General features: G+C 46.1%; 1 protein-coding gene and 1 long non-coding RNA gene across 2 annotated transcripts; one reads left to right on the top strand and one right to left on the bottom strand.

The window, feature by feature from the left end:
- The first annotated feature begins 469 nt into the window (after positions 1-469).
- Positions 470-21,784, top strand: LOC108000926 (proline-rich protein 2). Its single transcript, XM_062077819.1, has 3 exons — positions 470-605; positions 5,347-5,998; positions 21,510-21,784. Exons 1-3 carry the CDS (start codon positions 569-571, stop codon positions 21,553-21,555), a joined length of 735 nt encoding a protein of 244 aa, XP_061933803.1. The 5' UTR covers positions 470-568; the 3' UTR covers positions 21,556-21,784.
- LOC133666519 (uncharacterized) lies at positions 10,035-21,520 on the bottom strand. Its single transcript, XR_009830746.1, has 3 exons — positions 19,385-21,520; positions 13,431-13,727; positions 10,035-13,352 (listed from the first exon to the last, which is right to left on the bottom strand). It is a non-coding gene; the product is annotated as an uncharacterized LOC133666519 (long non-coding RNA).
- Positions 21,785-23,820: the final 2,036 nt, after the last annotated feature.

Raw genomic sequence — 23,820 nt, 5'->3', positions numbered from 1 at the left:
AGAAAGGAAAGAGGAAAATAAAAAAGAGAAATTGACACTTGTTCGAATAGATCTGCCTCTCTATTCGCGGTCATTCAAGACGCACATTACACGTGTATCGCTCATTGAGCTTTCGCGTGAAAAGATATAGCCTCGTTAACGAAGCGCCGCTGTTCAAAGCTGTTTCCCGTACAGCCGCGTGGTTCTTCGTTCGGCGACACGTCAACTGTTACTGAAGGCGACTTTTCATCGTCCTCGGGATATAAAAGGCGGCCATACTGACCCCGAATCCGCGGGTTATCGAATCGTGCCTTCACCAACAGATAGGCATCGAGATGCGTACTGACGTACAGTGTGCGAGCGTTGTTCGCGTGACAACGAGTCAAGCGTACTCTTACTCCCGTGGTTTTCTCGCCTGACAACCGCGACCTTCGAACGTTTATCGGTCGAAAAACTTTCTTCGTGATTTCGCCTCGCTTTCGAGTGAGAAGTCTCTCTCTAGTCACGCACAGTGAGTGATTTTATTCCTCGAGGAGGTCTCGATGGATCGTGGCAAGAGCCGAGTGGAAATAATGGGCGATGATGGAAGATGGAAAGAATGGAACTGAGCGGTATATTTTTGTCAGGTATGCTTCAAGTTACATAAATAGCGAGATTTCCAATTTTTCCATTCCGATATTACTTTGCGAGTACGTTTAACGCTCGACGCGGTGGTTTTTAAGCGAGTTAACTTCGCAATGATTGCCGATTCGTTTCAACTGTTGGAACGAGGAGGCGAGAAAGAGAAAAAGTGTCAAGGAATGAAAGTATCGGGAGAATTATCCGCCGATAATTATTACAGAGTCGAGACTTCTGCTTTCTCCAAATTCGTACCATTCGATCGTGTTTCCCGTTCGAAGCGAATTCATGTCAGTTGATAATGGCAACAAATAGCTCGAGCCGCGATTCAGCCTCGTAAAATTTTAGAAAGTGCTCCGGTCCGCATAACTTCCGGCCTCGTGAGCTAATCTTCTCCGTTTTCTGGTAGTTGGACGTGGTGGTGAGGTAGGTCGGCATAGTTTCCCGTTGATGCCGCCTTTCTATTCGAACGACTCGCCGGGGAACAAGGAAGCATAACGCGCGCCGGCTGCCGCGACGCCAGACGCGGCTGCATTCACGAAAAGGATGGAAAAATGAACGCGCGTTGCTTAGAGACGTAAATGCAGTTAAGTTCTGCCTGGATGCGCCCGACAGTTCTCAATATTCTCGATGCGAAACACGAGGCTACTTTATACCGCTAACGATACCTTTTATGGAAGACGAGAAGACTTTTTAACTGACTTTTATTTATAGGGAGAGAGAGAGAGAGAGAGAAAATCGAAGAATTTAAAAAAGAAACGAAACGAATTTCGAATCGAAGTATCCTCGTAGCTCGTGTAAAAAAGAAAAAGAAAATTAATAGATAAAGAACGATGAATACGTGAAATCGAGTCGAAAAAGAAAGCCATCTTAAACGTAAACCGCATGAAAGTGGCGGTTTGAAGGTTAGCAGGCCTCCTGGCGTCGCATCACCGCCTAATAGAATGACTGGTCGTCTGACCACCATAACCTCGCCGACCCATCGACCCCAGCTATACGTTCCTGGGATAAACGCAGAGAGTAAGAGGCAGTGGTGGAGGAGGAGGAGGAGGAGGAGGTGGAGAAAGGTGCAGAAGGAGGAAGAGGGTGGGCAGGGTCGAGGGTGAACCCCTTATTGATTTTTAGGGTGACACTGTCAACCGGCGAGTGTTGAGTCCCCCCTCGACGGGAGGGACTTTGAAACGACCGAGGAGCGAGAAAAAAATGTGGCGGCCGCTGCGCCATTGCACGCGCGAAAAACATCCCTCCTCCGATCTTTTCTCCTCCTCCAATTATAACGCGTAAACGATCGCACGATCGACCGAGATTTCGTTGAAACCGCGATTCGTATTATCGTATCCTGATCGTGTATGCTTCCGCTATGTATAGTCGCGGAAACATTTTTTCCCGTGTCGTGTAAAAGTGGCGAGTGCGACGTCGGCGGCGGCGGCGGTGACAGAAAAGAGTAACTGTGGCGAGGCGCAGTCCCGTTGCGGTCGGGGGTTCGCCTCTCGGCGCAGGGCCGTACGCATCCGTGGGCGACACTCCACGTGGAACAGCTGCCTCCTTGCGTCGTCTTGCATGTTTTACACCGTCTCGGCCGACACTCGGATCGCGGTTTAGTTAGTTCCCGTGAAACGATCGACGCGACGGTGGACAAAATCGCGGCCGTTCCACGCACTCTTTTCCTCCCCCCTCCTCTTCGTCAACAATCCGCTCAATTTTATTTATTTCGTTTATTTATCTTTCTCTTCCTTCCCCTCGCCTCCCCTCCCCCCCGCCCCCTCCCCCCTCAATTCGGTATCGGGAGTTAGAGTGAGCCGTCGTCCATGAATGGGAAACGAGTGAAACGCGTGATGTGTTTTCCCGTGATCGTTTTTTCGTGCCCGGCCGTTCCTCGGTATCCGCGTGTGTTCTTTGTGCGCCACGTTTTTCTTGGTTGCCTGTGCCGCCGCGTGTAGAGAAAGTAACGAGTCGTAACTTTCGAGTGTTCGTGAAACGGTGCGCTAATAGGAGGATCACGGCGGAAACACGGCGATGCGTTTCTTTGTCGCGCCTCAGTTTCCAGTTTGCCGCATAAGGGGGAGAGGATTGGATTCGAAAATCGAAGGGAGGAAGTGTGAGAAATAATCGAGAGCGGGAGAGAGAAAGACGGAGAAAGAGAGAGGGAGAGGGAGGGAGAGAGAGGGAGAGGGGGAGAGAGAGAGAGAGAGAGTTGACGCGCGTTGGCCTATGCTCCCGCTTCTGTGTGCGATTCTTTTTTCCCACCTACGTATCTTGTCCGGTTTGCTTCTTCGATGCGAAACAAGCCCGGCTCGTCTCATGCCGTTTACAAATCAACGCGATTGTTGCAACGTAAAACGTAACGTGTACACGGAGCGTTACTCGCATGCAACAGGCGACACCGCGTTGCCAAAGTTTCCTCTTGATTAATCGATCGGAAATTACAACCGATCCGAGTATTTACAAGGATTCGAATTAATCGCGGCCGCGGTAGACGCGGCACGGATATCAAGAGAATCGAAGAAACGAAGCGTAGAGGAGCGTGACGCATTGGCGTAGAGCCGGCAAGGACAGTCGCGTCTAGGGAAAAATCGGGTGAAAAGTTTCGGGTGCACGCGCAAGGAATATCACAGCGGTGTAATTACGCGAAGGTAGCGCGCGGCTTAGAATCAATACGAACGGATTACTTTACGACGACTTCGTTTAACCGAGAGGATCGAGAGAAAGCGTGAAATAGCGTGGAATACACGGAAACGCACGCGTGTTGACCGGCCGAGATATTTTTCGACTGGTACGGTAAACGTACGGGGCAAACGGCGGAGAAAAGAGGAGCACGGAGCTACGTGTGCCTTCATGGGGTGTGCTTTCAGTGTGTTTGGGCGGGGTGTGAGGCAGTCGTTGCTGCCGCGTCGACTCATGCAGCCGGTCTGTTAAAAATGGCAGCGTCGTCCGATTTTCACGTATGGAATAACAATTGTTGGCTACGGCCGAGGAAGAAATCCAGTTGACATCCGGGCGCGGGCAGTTAGGAGTGGATAGTGAGTACCGAACACGTGGTCCGTGAGGGAGCAGCTAATCTAGTTCACTACTAGGTGCGTGTGTCGACTAGCTACACTCCTGGCGCACGTGCGTACGTGTGTTTCTTCGAGTCGTCGCGTACGGTGCACGTGTGAGTGACAAATGCGAGTGAAAGTGTCGGAGACTAGTGACTTTTTTTCTTATCGTCACGCGTTCCTCACAGACTTCTTGTATTTTCATTCGCGAAAGCTGTCTTGACACTTGAAACTTGACGTTTCGAAGCGTCTGTGTCGATACTGTCGCGTTCCTCGAGTGTTTACCATGTAAGCCCGTCGTTTCATTTTCATTGGTAAAAATCGATGGAGTGCTCGTATCTCGTCGGACGAAAGACCGATCCTTTTCTATAATTCGATTCGAAATTATTACGATTCGTTCGATGTGAATTAACGGATGAATTAAAAGCTGGATAAATACAAATTCGAATGCTGTGGCGCCACCTGCGCGCTACGTCCCTGACGAGGGTCGTCTGTTGACTCTAGTGGTGTTTATTCGCGCTTGCCTCTTCTCTCTCTCTTACACTGAGTCATTTGTGTTTGGACGGTCGCGAATTTTTCTGCAATGTGACGGCAAAATGAATGAAGATTAGCGTGATGTCGGACCTGTGCACGCGCCTAAAAGTGGGTGCGCGCCTGGATCTCGACTGGAAAGCTGGTGGAACATCTTGAAACACGTCGAAAATCAGCGTGAAAATGCCGGCAACGCGACCGTACAGGTGCCCATTGTTATCCCTTGCTTTCACGTTTTTCGATAAGACGATGTGTCGACAGACTGCGAATTCAGATTCATGAAAAGTATTGTAATTCGTGCTTTGTGTACTTCAAGTGGCCTCTTCGCGGTGAGATTCGTGAAACGCGTTCTAACGACGACATAGGTTAGGTTACCGGCACATAACCTTAAACATATTCCAATTAATATTGGAATTATTGTATACGTAGGAATTGAAACGTAACGTTCTTGTGACCTCTTTTAATTGAGTATAAAGTGTGTCCACGTGGATTGACAATTTTCACCAAGTGCTGATTCCTACATAGTGGGTGATCGGTGCAATGGAATGAGCTGGGTGATCATAAGACAATGAAGGCCAATGGGACAAACAATGGTGATTTTCTTTTGTTACTTAGTTTCTTTAGAACTTTTTGAACATGATATATCCTATATCACTTTGTATATGAGCATCGATATGCATAGCATTCCATTAAAGTTGTTTACATTATGTTGACACGTTATTTATATATTCATAATCAGTCGTATAGTGTCATTTGAAAGAATTATTATATCAAATGTAGTTAAAATATGAAAGGAATAACGATATTAGTTACTTAGATTATACAGAAATAAGCTTAAAAGTTAAAAAATTGTTGAAAGCTTCGCGCGCTACATAACAAGTAAAGTATTACAAAGATATTAGTCGTGTGAACGTGCACAATATTTGAAATAGAAACTCGAGCATCTGAATAGACTCTAAAATAGCACGAGCTCCCTTGTCACATCACAGTAAATACCGTATCAACATTAATTCCTGTTCCTCTTGGAATCGGAGTACCTTGTTACTCTAAAAACTAATATCTACCGATACGTACATCATTGTCCATCCAATATATAGCGTAGATTCCTCTATTTCCCTAAGATTACATCAACCAATTCAATAAGGAGGACGGATAGCATAAGAGAAAATGTTTACATTTCCAGGCTGTAGCCGCCTAAACACGCCATTGGCAGCCACTACCACACTGGAGGATCCGGGAACACCAGCCTCTTGGAAGGGCCCGCCACCCGGCTCGGAGGCATCGCCCTTTACACCCAACTCCGTTGGCCAGGGTGGTGGCCCTGGCTCCGGTCCTTACAACAATACAGGTGGTCCACCGAGTAATGCGGCCTTCCAAGGCCCAAGCCCTTTCCCCGGTGGTGCTGGTAGTCCAGCGGGGGCGCCTCCTTATCAAGGACCACCCCCTGGTTCCGCGACTCCTCAGTATACTGCCTCACCAGCGCCCAGCGGCTCCTCGACACCCGGCCCTGGACCACCGCCCAACTCCTCGGGCTTCCCACCGCCACCCAATAATTCCGGGCCCCCGTACAATGGGCCCGGGCCGAGTCCATTCGGCTCGCCATCTGGCGGGCCACCGCAATTCGTCGGTCGACCCGGTTCCTCGGGGCCTCCTTTCGTACCTCCGGGAGCGGGGAATCCTCACTTCCCTTCGCACGGTCAACCGTTTGGCGGACCCCAATACGGTATGCCACCAGGAAGCCCGTTTGGACCTGGTCACCCGATGACAGGGCCTATCGGTCCTGGACATCCAGCCATGATGGGACCCGGTGGACCCGTCGACAGGATGGACCAAGGGTGAGTCTCGTCGATCTTCTCTCTCGTCGACGCGTTGCTTATCGATCGAGGCGTAGATAAAATCAAGATGGTTGGTTCGATAACGATGTGATACGGTTTAAAGTAACACGGTTTCTTTGATCGATAAGTAACGTAAGATTTATCATTGAATTTAACGTAAGTGAGTAGTAACGTGCTTCTTATTGAATGTTTGATAATGCATGCTGATCGTTTGTTTGGTAAATGGAACTTTGTTTCCTGGTAAGGAAGAACGTTTTTGTATCGAACAGTTATATATGGGGAGGGTATTGAAAGAAATAGTCTCGAATTTAAAATGCAATTGCTCGAACGCGATAGCATCGATGGACTTTCCAAGGGCTTAGAGTCGTTTCGTTCGTCGAAAAGTCGTCACCCTTAACGTGTAAAACATAAGTCGGGCTTGCTAACATTCCTAGATAACGCGGCCCGCAGGTAGCCGCTATTATTTATCACTCGTCTCCCGGTTAGTCCGCATTCTTCCCGATTCAATCCAGCCTCGGCTGGGCTACGTTCTTACGCCCTTAAAAATTTCCCCGATCGTTCGTTGATCGACGGTCGTTAATCATTGGTCCTTTCGAACTCGTTCTCGAAATCGATGCAAGCCACCGATATTCGATACACACGGCACACGGGGATCGTCCACGTTACGTATCGGCGGTAAAGTTATAAATAGGGAGTAAAAGTAGCAATTATTTTTACGGAGAACAGTTTCATTATTTTTCAATAGAACGCAGGAAACGCTAATCATCGTACGGTTTTCCGTATGAAATTTATAATTAATTTTATAATGCGTGCAAATTTATTATTTTCATCCTTGTTACCATAATAATATTATAAACGAAGTTGAGATTTCATCAACTTCGTGTCATCAAATTCTTCTTATTTGATACACAGATCGAACGATTATATTTATTCTCCATGAATCTCCGTGAATCTCGAAGGAAAAAGAAAAGCTGTCGCGTTTCTGTCGGGCTGAGAAGCACTGAGCTTTCTTAAAAACTCGATTTTATCGAAATGAAATCGGGGATAAATATTTTCCCTGGCGCCGATTGCCAAAATTTTTTCCCGATCGTTGCCAAAAACACTGCGGGAACATATTGTTGTTAAGTATCCTTTTTGCAAAGAGAGTTAAGCCGGATCGTTTCTGCAGACGAAACCTGTAATGAACGGCGCCAGCATCGAGTCCGTTCGGTGCTAAACTTGGCAGCGGTGTCAGTGATTCGCTATCTATGATCTAGATTATCGATACGATGAGAAAAAATACTCTCGTTATCGATACACGCACACGCGCACGCACACTCTCTCTCTTTCTTTCTCGAAAAGAACATTTCTCTCGTTCGTGGAGAGTACGCGCTGGAAAATTACCTCGATAGCATACGCGGTTACTATAATTTATACAAGGGTGATGCGGAGAACGTGCGTAAACCAGTTTTTCGAATAGTTTTCTAACAGACATCTCCAGGGGCGTGACTCGATCGGTCACTAAAATCGAGCGAGGGCGACTGCGAAACGCATTATTCGAATTGCCTTGCACCTTGGATAACTTTGAAACTGGAAAGGAAAAAAAAAAAGAAACGTAAAAACTAGCGTAGTAATAAGTTGTACGACACGAGATATCGAGATGAGTAGTTGGAGGAAATTTTTAACGCGAATCGTCTCACGTCTCTCTCTCTGTGTGTGCTCGAACGTAGCGTGCGTGGGCACGCGTGAATTCCTCACGCGTGTATTTACACGTTCGAGTTTACAAGCGCCTTAAATCTTCGTAAACGTGTCGGACCGCGTAAATGGAGAAAGAGGAGTGAATTACGATATAATCGTTCAAGATTCGAATTCGAAATTGATTCGTTTGGAATATTTTAGAAGGCGGAAGGTTAAATTGTAAACGCATCGATCGAAATCGGTAGCCTCTCACAAAGTTAGAAGAGGCGGTTGATAATTGATATCATTTATTAAGACGTAATAAGGAAGTTCGTTCCAGGTTCTCATCCCAGGACACGCGTGCGTATAAACAACCGGTTTCGCTTAATCGAGGATTTGTAAAACGGGGCAATGATAAGATCGCGGATCGGGATCTCCTAATATGAATTTTAATTTCTGTCAAGGTTTAATTAACCCTCCCCGGCTAGCCCTATAATTTCCTCGACGTTGAATAATTGTCTACCTGTCGCAACTTGTGCTTCGCACTTCTTCTTCTCCCTCTGTTTCAACCCTTCTTTCGCGATCTATAGCAGCGACGAAATTGCAGCAAGATAAATTAACGAGAATGAAGTGGACTTCGCCTCGATCCCTATCCTCCTCGTCTTTTTTCCTCTCTCCCTCTTTTCCTTTTTATTATTGTTCCCGCCTGTCTGGTAACCAGGGGATATGTTGTATCGTGTTCGAGAGATAGAATAGACGTTCTTGGTTGGGATTGTACCGCGGGAGGTGACGCTATACTTTTGTAGGAGGTAGTACGCGACCCACCTCCCCTGTTCTCCCTAAACCCTCCTAGCCACCCCGTGTTACGGAGGGCGGGTGAACCAACGAGTGGAGGTAGTGTGGGGGGAGAGGGGGACATCAGGGTGGTACGAAGGTTCTCATATTTCCTGTATATTAATTTTTCACGATATCTCACCCTAGGCCTCCTGTCTGCAAATTATTTGTTATTTCTCCTTTTTTTTCTCTTTCTTTCTTTCGTTTCCCTATTACATCCACATTGCATTCCTTGCAACGTACCTCGAAAAGATAAAGTCTTTCTCTCTCTCTCTCTCTCCCTCGTTCTCTCTCGAGACTAGAGTCAACGATAAAGTTCGATGCAACTGTTGGATCGATAGAACGTGCGTCTGAGAATCAAGATATCGCAGATTCACGACAATTCGATCGAGTCGAATTAACTCCAGAGAAAAGAAAGAAAAATATTTCACCGATGATTTGAATATTAATTTCGAAAAAAATTTGATCGAAGGAGGGAAAGGAAGAATCAATTTTCCATTTTTTTCTCTCTCTTCGAAAAACTTTGTTTGAGAACCACTCGAGCTCCCTTCCCTCTCCTGCTCTTCCTTGCTCCTCGAGTTTGGGTTGGAAGAGGGATGGGGCTGAGAGGTGCAGGGGGGGAGGGGCAGGGCAGGGGCAGGGGCAGGGGCAGAGTAACGGCGGTCGGGGAGGGGCGGGGAGGGGGTCTATAGGTAGTGTAGGTAGAAAAGCGAGGAGATGGGGTGGCGATCCGACGTGGTCCGGGGCCCGGCAAGCTCCGCTCCTCGCGCGTCCGCGCCGCCACCACCACCACCACCACCACCACCACCACCACCACCACCACCGCCGCCGCCGTTTACACTTTCGCGTGTAAAAGGAATCTTGGGATCGGGATCTCTGGCGTGCGTTTTCGTCTCACCCGTTTGTCTCAGGTCGTGGTCGAATCGCGGTTCCACGCGATGTTCTGCTCCGTGCCGAGCCATTTGTGAAAACGAGCAACGAGAAATTCGTATCGCTTTATACCGGCCGCAACGAGGGTTTGTTTATACCGCCACGAGGCGCATAATTGATCGGCAAAGGGACTTTCTTACGTTTCTTTTGCCATTACCTCCTTTTTCCCCTCCGTGGATACAGAGTGGTGGGACGTGTTTGCATTCTGGAGATTAGGAGGGGAGGAAAAGTTAGTTGTAAAGAAATTATGGAAATGTCGAGGGTTATTCATTGAATCGTAAGGAGTTGTGAAGTCTGGTTTCTAATTTATCCGAGGCAAATTTTAATTTTAATTGGTTGTAATGTAAGGCTCGATTTTCTCTTTTGGTTTCTTGTTTTAGTTTGATACGAATTTGAGTATTTTGCGAATATTTTCAAAGGTATATATCTATCGTTGTGTTACTTGGATCGGAATTTTATATCTCATTTTCGCCTGGATTTGAAAAATAGATGCTAACCGATGTTGTGGTTCACTCGTTGATACATTGGCTACCGGCCATTATCGATGTGTTTATATAAATAATATATATATATATAAATAAATAATAGATCGTCATTTAAATAAAATAATGCGTCGTGATCGAGGAGAGAGCAAGATTTCATCGGATGTTTATTTTGAATGATTAAAACAATGGAATTATCCCGTAACAATATTTCGATGGTTGATTAGTCGGATTTTTCAATGATTCGCGTATCACGTATCATTATAATAACGATATAATAACGATCGTTACACAAGTATGCCGTATGAGTCACGTAGGAGTTAAATCGATCGAGATAACTCGTTCGGTTTCTTAAAAGTTGACCACTAATTATACAGTTTAGATCCTCTTGCGTCGATCCGATACCGGTAACGTTACACGCGAGTAAGATACAAGATATAAATATGTTGTCGTTATTAATAACGTACTATAATAAGCTAATGAAAATGAATTCGACGTGACGAAAAATTCCACTTTTTTTTTTTTCCCCCTCACTTTATATCGATAAATTTACAATTTGTCAATTCAACTAATGTCACGTTAGTCGAATGTGACAAATTATTTTATAATAGAATTTTAATACTTTGTACAGAATTATATTTTTCGATTATCGATACGGATGATTTATTATATTCGGAGTTTGAAATTTGCCAAGAAGGGATTTTCGCGTGATTCTGATATTTTCGAAGTTTTTCAGGGAAATAATATAATAATAATAATAATATTTGTGCGTAATGTTTATCGACGAATTTTAAGGAAATTATCAAGAATTGGCGAAGACTTCGAAATGAACGCAATTAACGCTCGAATTTACGTAGAAGCTACGTCATATTTACGACTAGCTGCATACACAATGCTCATCGAATTCACCACCTGTCGGTTAGAAAATATTATTATTAATTAATTCTCGATCAATTTGCTAATAACAATTGCACGATATTTAATATCGCTGGAAACGAGAGAGAAAGAGAGAAGGAATATAATTAATGAAACGGAAGAACAAATAATAATTTTAAGATCCGAACATTTTTATCTATTTGACGTAACGCAACGTATTTTGATATATTTTCGTATGATATATCCTCCAGATGAAACAAAATTTATATTAATAATTCTCTTTTTGATTCGATATATAATTGAATTAATATATACATATATATATAGAAATTTTTAATTTCAATTAGAAATCGGATAGTTATTAACGATTGATAAGCGTTCTGTGAAATTAATGGGGGCGACACACCACTCTTTTCAAAGATTCATATTCTTTTCGTGCATTATTAGCTACGATGGCGGTGCACCGAGGAAAGAGATAGTATTGATTTTTACCGATATTTAGCCGTGGAATTATCCCCTCTCTCTCTCTCTCTCTCTCTCTCTCTCCATGTCGCTTTTTCTTTCTTTTCCCAGCTCTTTCTCTCCTTACACCCGTCTGCTTCCTTTTGCCTCCACGATCTCCTCCCTTTTTCGTCTCAGCCCTCTCTAACTACCCCTCCTTTCATCTAGTCGCTTCACCCTTGTCCCCCTCAGGGCCACCCTCCCTGTGCGGCACCCTTCGCGAATCCTGGAAGGAAACTAGGTGCCTGGAACAGAAAATCTGAATACCTATGACCCAGAAGAGCGTTTCTATGCTAAATAGATGTTGAATAACCGAATAAGGAGAGACAGAGAGAAATTACCCCTCGATGAAACCAAATCCCCCCGTTATAAATATCATATTCGCAACACCGGGTCGAATTTTCCAATTAGAGTAGCCAGGGGGTGCGATTTCTTCTTCTTTTGTCCTTCGAAACCAAATCCTCGAAACCATATTTTTACCGAGAACTGAAAGTAGCAAAGTATTCTCCTTTAACCTGGACATCAACAAGTTTCTCTCGGAGCGTTATCGACTCTTTCTTCCCTGTTCTTTTAGTCAGGAAGCAAACCTCGTCCTTTTTTCGATACTCCTGGCGACCTCTGTCCGGCCTAAGTCGGAGGCGCGTGTAGCGGCGCGGTATCTTCCGGTACGGCAGCTCGGTACGCGCCACCAGGATTCCCCCTGATCGGCGCTTCGCTCGGTGAGGAAACAGCTCCTCGTGAAGGGAGCCTCGTGTGGCTTGGAGAGGGGGGAGTCTCTAATTTATAAGGGGCAGGGACAGGAGGGGAGGGAGAGGAGATAGAGAGAAAGAGCGGCTCTTACTAAAATTCAAAAGTTTCTCGACCCAAGTTTACGATGCCGTCTAGCCGGCGCGTCGCTGAGATTCTCTCTGTCTCCTCGCCGTGTCGCCCCTCTCTCCTTTCTCCGCTTCTCCTCTCCTGGCATTCGCCTCTTTTCCTTGTTTGTCCGACGTTAACTTGGAATCGGTTTTTCGAAAGCGCCTTCCGATCGTTTTGTCTCGGGGAGAAGAACGTGTTTCGGAGATAACGGGTCTCCCCCGATTCTGAATACTCTTCCGTGTATTTCATTTTTACTCGAAAGAGAATTAATTTGAAACGGAAAGTAAAAAAATGACTCCCCTAATATTCGAGGATAATCCACTCCTCATTTCTCCTATTCTTCTATTATTCCATTGTACTCGAAAGCGCGAAAGATGGGCAGGAATCGTGGAAGAAGAGGCATAATGGCGTCGCGGCCGTGTTACCTGAACACGAGGGCCCGGAATACACCGAGTGTCATAAACTGCCTTGTCCCAGAGGGTGGGCAGGGTGCCTTAACGAGTTTTAATCCGGATAAGAAACGATTGGCACCCCGCAGACCGCGCGTAACGGTACACCGGCGTTAAATGTTGGGTATGGTCAGCGACCCACGGAGCAATCTACCCGGTGTGTTGTTGCTCGTTACATTAGAACGCGTCCAGCCTGCTATTCTTTATCCATCGACCGTGTAGTGTGACGACGATGCGTTTCTTCGTTTTGAATAGGTACGTACATGATCGAATCGCGACTTTTTTGGTTTTTTTCTCTTTTTCTGCCGTTGTTAATTGTGATATCAGTTCCAACTCGATTCAGGGTAGTCGGCAAGTAGCCCTTCGATCTATGGAAATCGAGTGGATCGGTCATGCGTGAATAATATATTGAGATTCGCGTCTCGTTGTATCGAGCTATGTAATTCCAAAGCAACGTTGCTGTATGAATATTTAACGTTGACATTTATTTTCCTGGACGCCCACGATGATCCTGGCGTTTTTTTCTCATCCTGCTCCTCGATTCAATTTATCAGCGCACCTAGGAACCTCTCTTTCTCTCTCGTAGAACAATTCTTAATTCTTCTTATCGTTTGACGGTTTATTCCAAGATTGTATCCTTAGGGTTCGGAAGGGAAACGATTTTTCTTTCTTTCTTTTCTTTTTTTTTTCCCAAGAGAAAATTTCAATTTCACGCTGTTTGGAAAGTATCGCGAAATAAGGGAGAAGTATAATTAGAATTCGAGGTCCCTGGAAAAATATGTAATTAATTAGCGAATAATTCGAAGAGCCAAGTATAAAAATAGAAAAAATAAAATTTGAATTTACCTTTCGTACAATAACGTTGCTCTTAAAATTATAAAATTATATGGAATCCTCTCTTCTGAAATATTCTGCCGACGAAGATTTCGAAAAAGGCGAAATTTTGAAACGATAAGCCAGGACGCAGCACATTCGCGGTGGTGCATCTGCATCGGTCTTCGAACGGTTTCTGCCCCTTACGTACCGGAGAATGAGTCACTCTCGATTCTTGGCACAATCGCACATCTGGTCATAGATTGTCCTCGTTCCTGGGGCTCACGGATGCTGTCGTTTCCGATTGGAATAAACGCGCAGGCGACCAAACTATAGGGGGAAAAAAGGAGAAAAAAAATATTGGTACACAAAGCATATCGCAGTGGATGCTAATGAGATCGTGACGCTAAGAGCTGAATGGTTCGTGTTGGAAAATATCCTTTTATGGCGTACATGGTATATACGGAGCGGAAATTTGATTTACGCGCGTATAAGAATTGCCCGAGCAAAGGTTGAGTGGTAGATGATTCTTTAATGGGGAATATAATATGCGGAATAACGGAGGAGGGTTTCATTCGAAAAGGTTAAATTTAAAGATCTTTAATCAAGTTTCGTCTGTTCTCTTCGATGGTACATTTCGTGCATAAAACACGAAACGGATCCCTTTAAATCGCCACTTGTTAAAGAATTGATAAAAGAATTGGAAATTGTGTGTGTTATTTCGAAACACGGTAGAAATTTTAGCATCAACAATATCGATCCTCTAAAGGGGGAATTCTAAATTTATATCGAAATTTCTTCCAAAAAGTTGCGTGAAATGATACCCTTCTTTCAAATGAAACAATTAATAAAGGAAAACGAGCCGCCCTTCCGCGACAGGAAGTTTCGAGTTTCTCCGGGAAATCATTACTTCGTCCGGGTTTGCACGTTTCCCGCCGTTCTCCATTTCTTCGGCAATTTCCGCTTCTTTCTCGTGCGCCGCGAGCTACTCGATCCTTCTCATCGAAACCCGCCACCCCTTCCCCCAACCGACGAATGCGACGTGAGTCATTAGCGCAGGTCACGCTGTTATTAAAGACAATGAAGCAAACTTTATACGAGCGGGGGTACGGGGCCAATTACTTGGCAATTAGTCGACCGAGCAACAAGTGAGCATCGCCACCTCTCTCTCTCTCGCTTCCACCCACCCTTTCTTCGTCTTCTGTTCGGACCACCTTCTCGTTCGCGTCTTTCCTTCCATTCAGTCAGACCTTGCTCGCCGAGAGATCGAGGTGTTCGATTCTCTGTGAAAGTTTTTCTGCCGAATTTTACCCTTTCTAGAAAAATTTTCACTTACGAAGCGCTCGAAAGGAATCCTCCCTTCCGATTCCCGATCGAAATCGATCCGCTCATTAACGCGTCCGTAATTGGATGTACCGTTTGTACAACTGCCGGATGTTTTAAAAACGTTTTCTGACCCGTTATTAAACTAGAACGTTTTCCAAAATGGATTTCACATTTTCTACTTTCGATCGGTGGTACGCTTTTCCGCGCCTGTAATTAATATTCCATCGATATTCGCATTAAAATATTAATTACACGCGTCTTTGCGAAAAAATATCGTAGCTTGGCTCCCGTATTTTTACGTATTATTTCCGTACAACGAATAATCCCGCCGAATGCAATTTTAAACAAACAACCCCTCCTCCCCATCGCCCCTCCCCTCTCATTATTTATGACCACTAGACGGCTACATTAAAAATAATGATGTTGCGCCACGGACGGACGGACGGAAGCCACGGGACGAAAATCAATGAAGCAATTAAATTGATAAGTTTGCCTTGTTACACATTTCCATCCTTTTGTCGCAGCAATCAAACTATAAAATTATCTCGCTGTCGTGGACACGCGTAAACACGCAGCTCCAACCCCCTCCCCCTTATTCGGCCCGCGCGAAAAACTTGGAATTTTAATTGACATTGTTACTCGTCCAGTTAAAAATACACCCCCGACTCTAATTACGTAGCACTCGCGAATCTCCGATTTTCCAGAAATTTCCCGTGTACGTTCGCTCGTTTAAAATTTTCCTTATTACGCGTTTCCTTGCTTTTTCTTTCCCCCCTCCGTTCGAGCGGGAAGAGACGCGTGCACTTTCGTCCAGGGGCAAAGTTCGTTCTTCTTTCCATTATTCCTCGTTTACAAATTTTTATTCCTAACGAAGGGAAAATATTCGATCCGATCCTCCCTTTGTAAAATTCGAAATGGAAAGCGGAACATCGATTATTGTTCGGACGATCAAGATCATCTCGGCTTAATCGATCCTGAGTATCGATAATCGTTTCCCGAGGACACTTTATACGCGCTATTAGCGGTTGGCAATCTCGTGGCACGCGTTACGAATTCATTAAACTCGGCCGCAAGATATATTATTATCTCGCGCCTACCAGTTTTATCGGATGACGATACGCGCGAGGCTGCAAACCCGCGACAACCACTTAAAATCTTGTTCTTTAATTGCCGGCATTTTAATCGGTGTACGTCATTCCGTTATTGCGGAACAAATTGCCGCGTGATTGGCCGCCATTCCCCTCAAGAGAAATCTAACTAAGTCTAGAATATTCCGGGAATAATGTTTGTAAAAATGTCCGCCGTTTCGCATTTCTCAAGATCGCCCAAGATCTCGTTCAAAGATTTTAAATGGAGCGGGAGGGAGAATAGGCTTTCCCTTTTTTCGTGGCGTAATTGTTCGTTTGGACGAGAAAAGAATATACAGGACTCTTGGAAAGAAATAAATAAATTATTCCAGGGCGGAGTGATGAAAAGAACGGCGCGATGCGATGATATCTTCGATTGGCCGTGACGCGAAAGACTGCGGCTACTTTTGCATCGTCCTGTACCAGCAACCCCCGAAGGGGGGGTGGTGGCGGCGGGGCGAGGGGGATGGGGCTGCGGCGGGCGTTTTTCAAATAATTACATCGAGCTGCGGTGGTGGTGGGTTGCCATGGTAACCGCAGTGCCTTCAGTATCCTACGACTGAAAGCAACCGGGCAACCGTGCGATGCAACCCGGTTCTCTCTCCCTTGGTTCGTACTTTGTGTCGGTTCTGAACGTCGGTTCCCTGGACCATTCGTGTTTCAACGTCCCGATGGAAGGAAGGAACCGGGGGAGCCACGGATTAGGAAGGAATATCCGTGGATAATTTCCACGAGATGTTTTCTTTCTTTCTTTCGCCTGTAAATGATAATTCTCGTGGCTCTCTCGCGTTGTTTAATTACGAAGAATCGAATTACAATAACGAGTTTCCAACTTTTTCCCTTTCTTTCTCTCCGTTCTTAGACGTTGCGCGAATTCGAGCTTGTGCTACTATATCCACTAATGAAAATATCGTCTGATAAAAACTCGAGTGGAACGAAGGGTGGCGTAAATTTCGCTCGACAAGGGAATTATTAATAAGGGAAGATCGGTTAACATCGAGATCAATGTTCCGTGCTCTTCTTATTTCGGTTACATCCGATTCAATAGGTGACGTAGCTTCATTTGAATATGAGTAACCACGAACTCCTCTCCAATTACACTTGTGTCGTTGAGTCGTCCATTTCGAATTGCGTCACTCTAATTTCGACTGATTAGGATAATCCTCGCGGCGGGGGACCGTCGTTACGGGTAATAACGAGCCTATAAAACGATCTACGCATCTCTCCTCCTATCTCGGGGCAAACTGCACAATCCCTTTCTCTCTTCTCGTTTCTTTTTTCCTCTTTTTCCTCACCGAGGGTGTAGAGAACTTCCACTTCGTAAAGTTCCACCTACCGTGACCTTGACTTCCTGTTAAACTTCCAACCAGAGCTTATTTCGCTTAGTTACGTGGCCACTCAGGAAATCTTACGACCGCGCCACGATCGTAAATTCAACGAGTGGAGACGAGGTGTGCAAATGTTACGAGGTGTAACATTGCCCGATACCAGGGCGGCCGAGGTCAATCTCCTCCCAACCCGGATTGATTCTCCACGAATCGTTTATCACTCCTTATTCCCTTTCGAAATTTTAAATTTTCTCTCTCTCTTTCCTTTTATTTCTCTTCCTCAAAGAAGAAAGTCGACTCGTTCGAAAGGTTGATCAATGAGACGAGAAATCGAGGAAGAAATTATTTCGAAGATATTTGAAAATCCGCGGGAACGAGTTCCATCACGCGCGGAAGTAAAAGGTGGGAAAAAGAAGAGAAGATATCGAGGGAGGGGTGACTACCCCGACGGCGCCAAGAAGTGGCTAAAACGTCGGGGTTTACGGCGTGTCTGCGTTGCGAATCGACGTGGCCCCTCGCGAGCCACCCTCCCTCCCTCTTCCACCTCTCGTGCCGACCTACTAGCGACCTACACACCTAACCTGACGTGCAACGGGTCAAGCAAGACCGCGGAGAGCGACAGACAGACAGAGGGAGAGGAGGAGAGAGCGAGAGAGTGGAAAGGAAGTGCACGGTGGAGCGAGAGAGGGAAGCAAGGGGTTGGAGTGGGGTCAGTTCGTGACCCGACCACCTGTGGAAGCAGCCGGTAGCTACTTCTTGTTTGCTGTTTGCGCATATCTACCTACCACTTATACGTACTACTACGTATCACGTAGGCGAACCGCCGCCCGATGACCGCGGTCACGGTTAGAACCGAAATTACGTTGCTCCCGTTCCTCTCTTTTCCTTTTCCTTTTGCACGTCTAAGATTTTCCTCGCGATACGAGATTGCAAAGGGTCGGTTAAATTTAATTATCGTCGTTGCTATTATTATCAAGCGATTTTTCGACGAATGCCCAATTGCGTTATGGCTGGCATTAATAGGACGGTGCGTTCGATTAAGGAATTTATGTTAACGGGGAGATTTTTGAATGTAGAAGAGGGCGTGTATGGGATGTGATAAGAGGAAACAATTCGAGAGAAAGAAAATGAAATGCGATTAAATCGCGGAAAAGCACGGAGGAGTGCCAATTACTTGGCGCCTAAACGATGACGTGGAATGACTGATGACGCGATTAACCGCGGAGGTTAATGTTCCCGATGTTTTTCCTGCTGGATAACATCGCGATTGAATGCACTTTTTCCCCCCTCCCCTTTTTCTTTCCTTCCTCTTTTTCTTTTTCTTTTTTTTTCCATCGTCTTTTCATACCGTTGAGGTAGTTTGCCAGGAACTGTTAGTTCGTTGATGATGATTACGGTGATGCAAAATGATTTCTCGCCAACTCGAGATTGAAAATGCTTTTTCGTGTGCTTCGTATTTCCTACCCAAGATACGATTTGTTTATACCGTTTATTTAATTTTTTTTCTGGGTATCAAAGAAAGTTTTATAGAAATTATAGCATTTAAACGGTTTAGAATCACGACAAACGTTCGTATGTTGGCATCGCTGCCAATAAAACGGCAACAATTTACAGCGGCATTTAGACATAATTATAACTTAATGCGCCCTCCGTCTGTTTACGATTGTAATTGCAGTGGAAACAACATTTAGGTTCGGTCACAATGCTGCCGAATTATTCATCGTGCGTCACGTTTTATAACGTAAATTACTTCCATTGATCGAATTTCCCTTGATCCCAATGTTAAACGACAAGATCGCAATTTGCAGGGATTTTCTTTTAAAAAACGACATCGAAATTTCATCACGTTTGCTCCAAGATCAATCACGTATTATCGATCAAAACTAACTACAATTCTTCGCTATAGCAACAAAGCGACGATATATATGTATACGTTTCGTTGTTGGGGGTTAGATTTTAAAGGGGCGGAGATAGGCTGTTTCATTCACTAATCCGGACGAGGAGAAAGATGCAAAAGAGACGAATAATTTGAAAGAACAAAGTACAAACACGACGTCTCTGTCCTCCGGGTGTGATGTAATAACACGAAATTACACCGTATCGCCTTAGGTATGATATAGAGGCCGTTTAATAGTACTACGGCCATTCACGCCGCGAGTCACCGCCAGCTTAGCGCTCTATTAATCACAGATTATTATTCATGCACCTCCACAGCTAGTCCATGTGGCGCTTTTAGCACCGTTGACTTTTGTCGCCCCATTGCCTTTAAGCTCTTCCTCCTCCTCCTCCTCCTCTCCCTCCTTCTCTCACTGGCGCACGCTTTCGTCGCATCCTCTTCCTCTTCCCCGCCTCGAGCGCCTTCTCTCCACCTGGATTCTTTCCGCTTCCTTTTCGGCCCCGCTTCATTAACCAGCACGTGGTGGAAATGGAATCGGGAAGTTGGGGGCGCCTCGAGAGAGAGAGAGGGAGGGGAGGGTTCTCGTGTATCGTGGCTGCACGGTTAATTGATTTCCGTGGGAATCTTTGTCCAATCGTGTCTCGTTTCGTTTCGTTGGAAGGGAGCCACTCGATCAAGGATTCGGATTTCGTCGTTGTGCGTGATTTTTGAGTCCGTTAAATGGAGCATCTTTTTATCGGCGTGATAGATGGTGTCCTTGACCCATTTCGCGTCTTAGATTTTACTTTGTGAAATTTTTTAATTTCATCCGACCACTCGTTCCGTACACTTTCGTTAACGATGATGTATCGGTCGAAATAAAGTTTGTATTTTTGAAAAACAAAAAGCAAAACGTTCCGCGCAATTAATTTTTCGCCCGATATCGACCGAGATTATAATTGAAACGCAACGAAGCGAAATACAATCTCCCGGATTGACAATCCGACCGATTGCCTCTCGCGCGTAAACTTATTTCATCGTTCTACTGTTATGTAGAACGTCTACTAGTCCTAGGTGTAGAATTTCCTTTCGGAAGGACACGTCGCGAGTCAACGAGAGATGAGGCAAAAAAGAAAGGAAAGAAAGAAAAAAAAGAGGAAGAAGCCTCCTCCATCGCGGTTCAAGCCAGCGGGAAAGGAGGAGAGAGAAAAAAAACGTGTAGCAAGGGAAAAAAAAGTAGTTGTTCTCGAGCTTTTTTTGTCCTCTTATCCATCGAGCACGAGCGAAAAAAGCGGACGCACGATCCGAGTCACGGCTACGTCGGTAATACTTTTTTTTTTCTTCTTCTTCTTCTTCTCACTTCACACGTGCACGTTCTCCATATCCTCCATCTCTCTCCCTCTCGCGCTACCGCTCCTCGCTCCGTCCCTTTTTCCTTTCGCGGTGGCGCTCGCTCCGTGTATCTGGAATACGGGCTACTATTCTTAGGAACGGTTCTTACTTTCTTACCGCGTGTCAATGTTTTCGTTCACGTTCCCGATGTTGGTATTCGCAGCCCGTCCACGTCACGGTTGTCGGTTTTTTGCCGCTGCTTCGGAGACGAATGATTAATTATTGCGGCCGACCTCTCATCCCGTGAGTGTCAGTGATCTCGCCGGTCCGTGCGTAAAAAGGAAGTGGTTGTGCGACAACTTATGCGATCCTTACGAGAACGACTTCATTTGCCGCGAAATTTTTTTCGAATTTCCTTCCCTTTTTTTCTCCCCCTTCTCACCTCCAAATTCAAAATTCTTCGCCTCCTCCGTTTATTTTCCATCCGAAGATAAGATTCGTCAACTTTTTAATCAATTATTCATCACCTCTCGACTCCTTTTAAATTTCGGAATCGAATTCGGCCCGCCCAACGTCTACCTGTCTCCCGATGGGCTCCGATAAAAATTCTGAACGGCGGATCGTACGGCGAATCGTGATTAATTCCGTACGCTCGACCGGTAACGGAAGAAATATTGGCAAGTTGGGAACGCTCGATCGGTAAAGCCTTCTTTCGCTCGCGCGAGATTTCGCGAAAATTAAACCGCGATGTTTGTTAATTTATCTCAAGCGTTCCCCCGTCCAAAGGTCGAGATACCAGCCGTGTTCCTGCGTCGTTACTTTGACAGACGACCGTGCGCCACCGTACGGTGGACGTCCGCCGTTCTACGTGCGCGCTGTGCTACGAGCCGACCGTGCTACTCGGTTAATTGACGCTTAATTGGCCGTAATTAAGTTAACTTTGCGAGCACGTGGCCCCGCTCCACAGAGATATCGGCCACGCGCAAACGACGCGGTTCGAGCAATCGGGCGGAGGAGAGCGATGTGCGAGGCCTCGATTCGCTCGACTTTCTATTTTTTCCCTTTATCGTTACTATTATTATTATTACTTTTTCTTTTCCTCTTTTTTTTTTTTTCTATCCAGATCACCGTGTCGCGTACGCGATTCTATCCGTGGAAAGAGAGATTAATAACGAACCAGCATCGACTCGTTGGCTTGGTAACAGCGTTGCTGATTGAAATGCAAAGGTTGAGACCGGGAGCATAATGGACTTCTTTTTTCTCACGTTCTCCTTGAACACTCTTTCGACATTCCTATAAACATTGTAGATATTCCCTCGTTCTCGAATCTCTTTTTTTTTTTCTTTTCCTCGCCGAGGAGCGCCTTTGTCCAAATATAGTGGCTGATTATATACTCCATTTCCATCTTCTTCTTCTCACCTCACCTGGCATCGAATCTTAGTCGGCGCGCTCGATCGAACCGATCGATAATTTCCACGAGGCGAGAAAAATTCTCGAATACGCGCATCATCGATCAAGGATACACGAAGAAGGATATACGGAGCCGCCAGGGTCGTCCAGGGGAGGTGGCGAGCTAACCTCAAATCCTTAGCCAGGTAATTCACCTCCACCTTGAATTCCGGCGTCTCGTGCGTATATGTAATCACCTGTCGCTGATGGAGGCTGACCTTCTGCACACTTTCGCCCGTTGACTTTACCGTGAAGCGAATACATTTGCATCTCGTTTCCTTCCAATATATTCCTCTCCTTTTCTTCCAATCCACTCGCCGCCTTTTTTCCTTTCCTTCTCTCCCCGGCCGTTCGACAAAAGACGAGATGTTCGACTTCGTCCTTGGAAGCCTCCTCCTCTCTCGCGGCACATAGCAGCATGGAATAATCCCTTGTCCTTGCTCGCTGTGCACGAGTCCGTTTTTAGATCGACTCGTTCGATCGCGCGTTTGCATATTTTTGGAGCCTCAACGGGGCGAGCCGATCGAGATGACCCGCGAAACCGTGGATCGAGAATTTAATCGGCGCATCCCCGAGCTGTCCACTCATGCACGGCTTCTTACTAGGCCCCCCGACAAACAGCAAACCTCCTGGCGACGCGTACGATCGAGATATCTTGCGCAGAATTCTGGATTCCTGGTTATTAGCTCCTCCTCCTCCGCATCTCCGCTCTGATGCTTTCATTATGCGATCACCAACGGCGACGAACTCGAAACACGCGTCCAACCCGGAACAGATTCTCTCTCTCCTCTCTCTTCCGAACTTTTCGAGATCGGATTCCAAACTCGACGCATAAAATTCGAAGGCACTTGCGCGGACACCCATCGATCCGTATCATCCGATTTCCGATGTTACAAATCGACCCCCCGTGCACGTATTTAAACAACGACTCACAACGCGGCGGAACAGGGTTATCGGCGACTCGACTCGACTCCCTGGACCCCGCTCCCCTCTCGATCCTCCCCGTAATTGGCAGGAAAGATGGGTCGTTTTTTCTCCCTTTTCCTTTTTTTCGTTTGTTTTCAGGCCCGCGCCGTCTAGAAGTATAAAAATTCGGCCGGTTTCTCGAGATGTAGATGCGTTCTCGGAAGCGGGTTGGGCCTTGCCCGTACGACCAGGTGAACGTGGGGGGATACCGCATCGGCGGAGGGTGAGAGAGACGAGGGGGAGGGCGAGAGCGATCCCGATGCGAACCCCGGCTCAAGTTTTGTCCGCGCTCGCGGCGATAGCATTGTCCCACGGCGCAAAAGTTCACGTCGCTCCTCGCAGGATAACAATTGTCCTTTGTTGCGCCTCTCCCCTTCTTTTCCCTCTGCTACTGCCGCCGCCGCCGCCGTCGTCGTCGTCGCTTCCAACTCTTCTTTCTCCTCTTCTCCTTCCCTGTATCTTCCTTTTATATTTTTCACTCTCTTTTTCCTTTCCACTCCTCCGCGCCCCGTTCCACCGTGCGTGTGTTCAAGTGTGTATCCTCCTGCGGCGTCTGCTCACGCTTGTTTGTTTCCACGCGCTTTAACGAATTCCGACCTTCGGCCACGTACGTGAAACGTACACGTAACGGCGCGAAACGTTACGTCGAGCGATTATCCGTCGCTATTTCTCGATCGATGGGGGGGTTTCTTCTTCTCCTTTCTGCGCTCCTCGTGGAAAAGTAGGGAGGAGGACTTCCGCGATGCGGGTGATAAGATGAAAGGGAATGACCGTTCGATTCGGCGGAGCCTGCTTTGCCATTCTGATTCCTCCGCCGCGAAAATTATTCCGAATTTTTCGAAACGGCGATCGACTCGATACGAGCTCGTTGTATTTTTAAGCGGCGAATAGATTTTGGGTGGAATTTTGAGTTTAATCTCGGAAGGGAATCGAGAGAAATTTCTCTTCTGGAGCGGTAGATGTGTTCAGGTGATCTCGCGGAGCGGGACGGGATGGAAAAAATTTGGGAAAAGATGGAA

Source organism: Apis cerana, linkage group LG8 (genome assembly GCF_029169275.1).
Source record: "Apis cerana isolate GH-2021 linkage group LG8, AcerK_1.0, whole genome shotgun sequence".
NCBI classification, from domain to species: Eukaryota; Metazoa; Arthropoda; class Insecta; order Hymenoptera; family Apidae; genus Apis; species Apis cerana.
The sequence above is the reverse complement of the archived record's forward strand: the minus strand, read 5'-3'. Positions and strand labels throughout refer to the sequence as shown.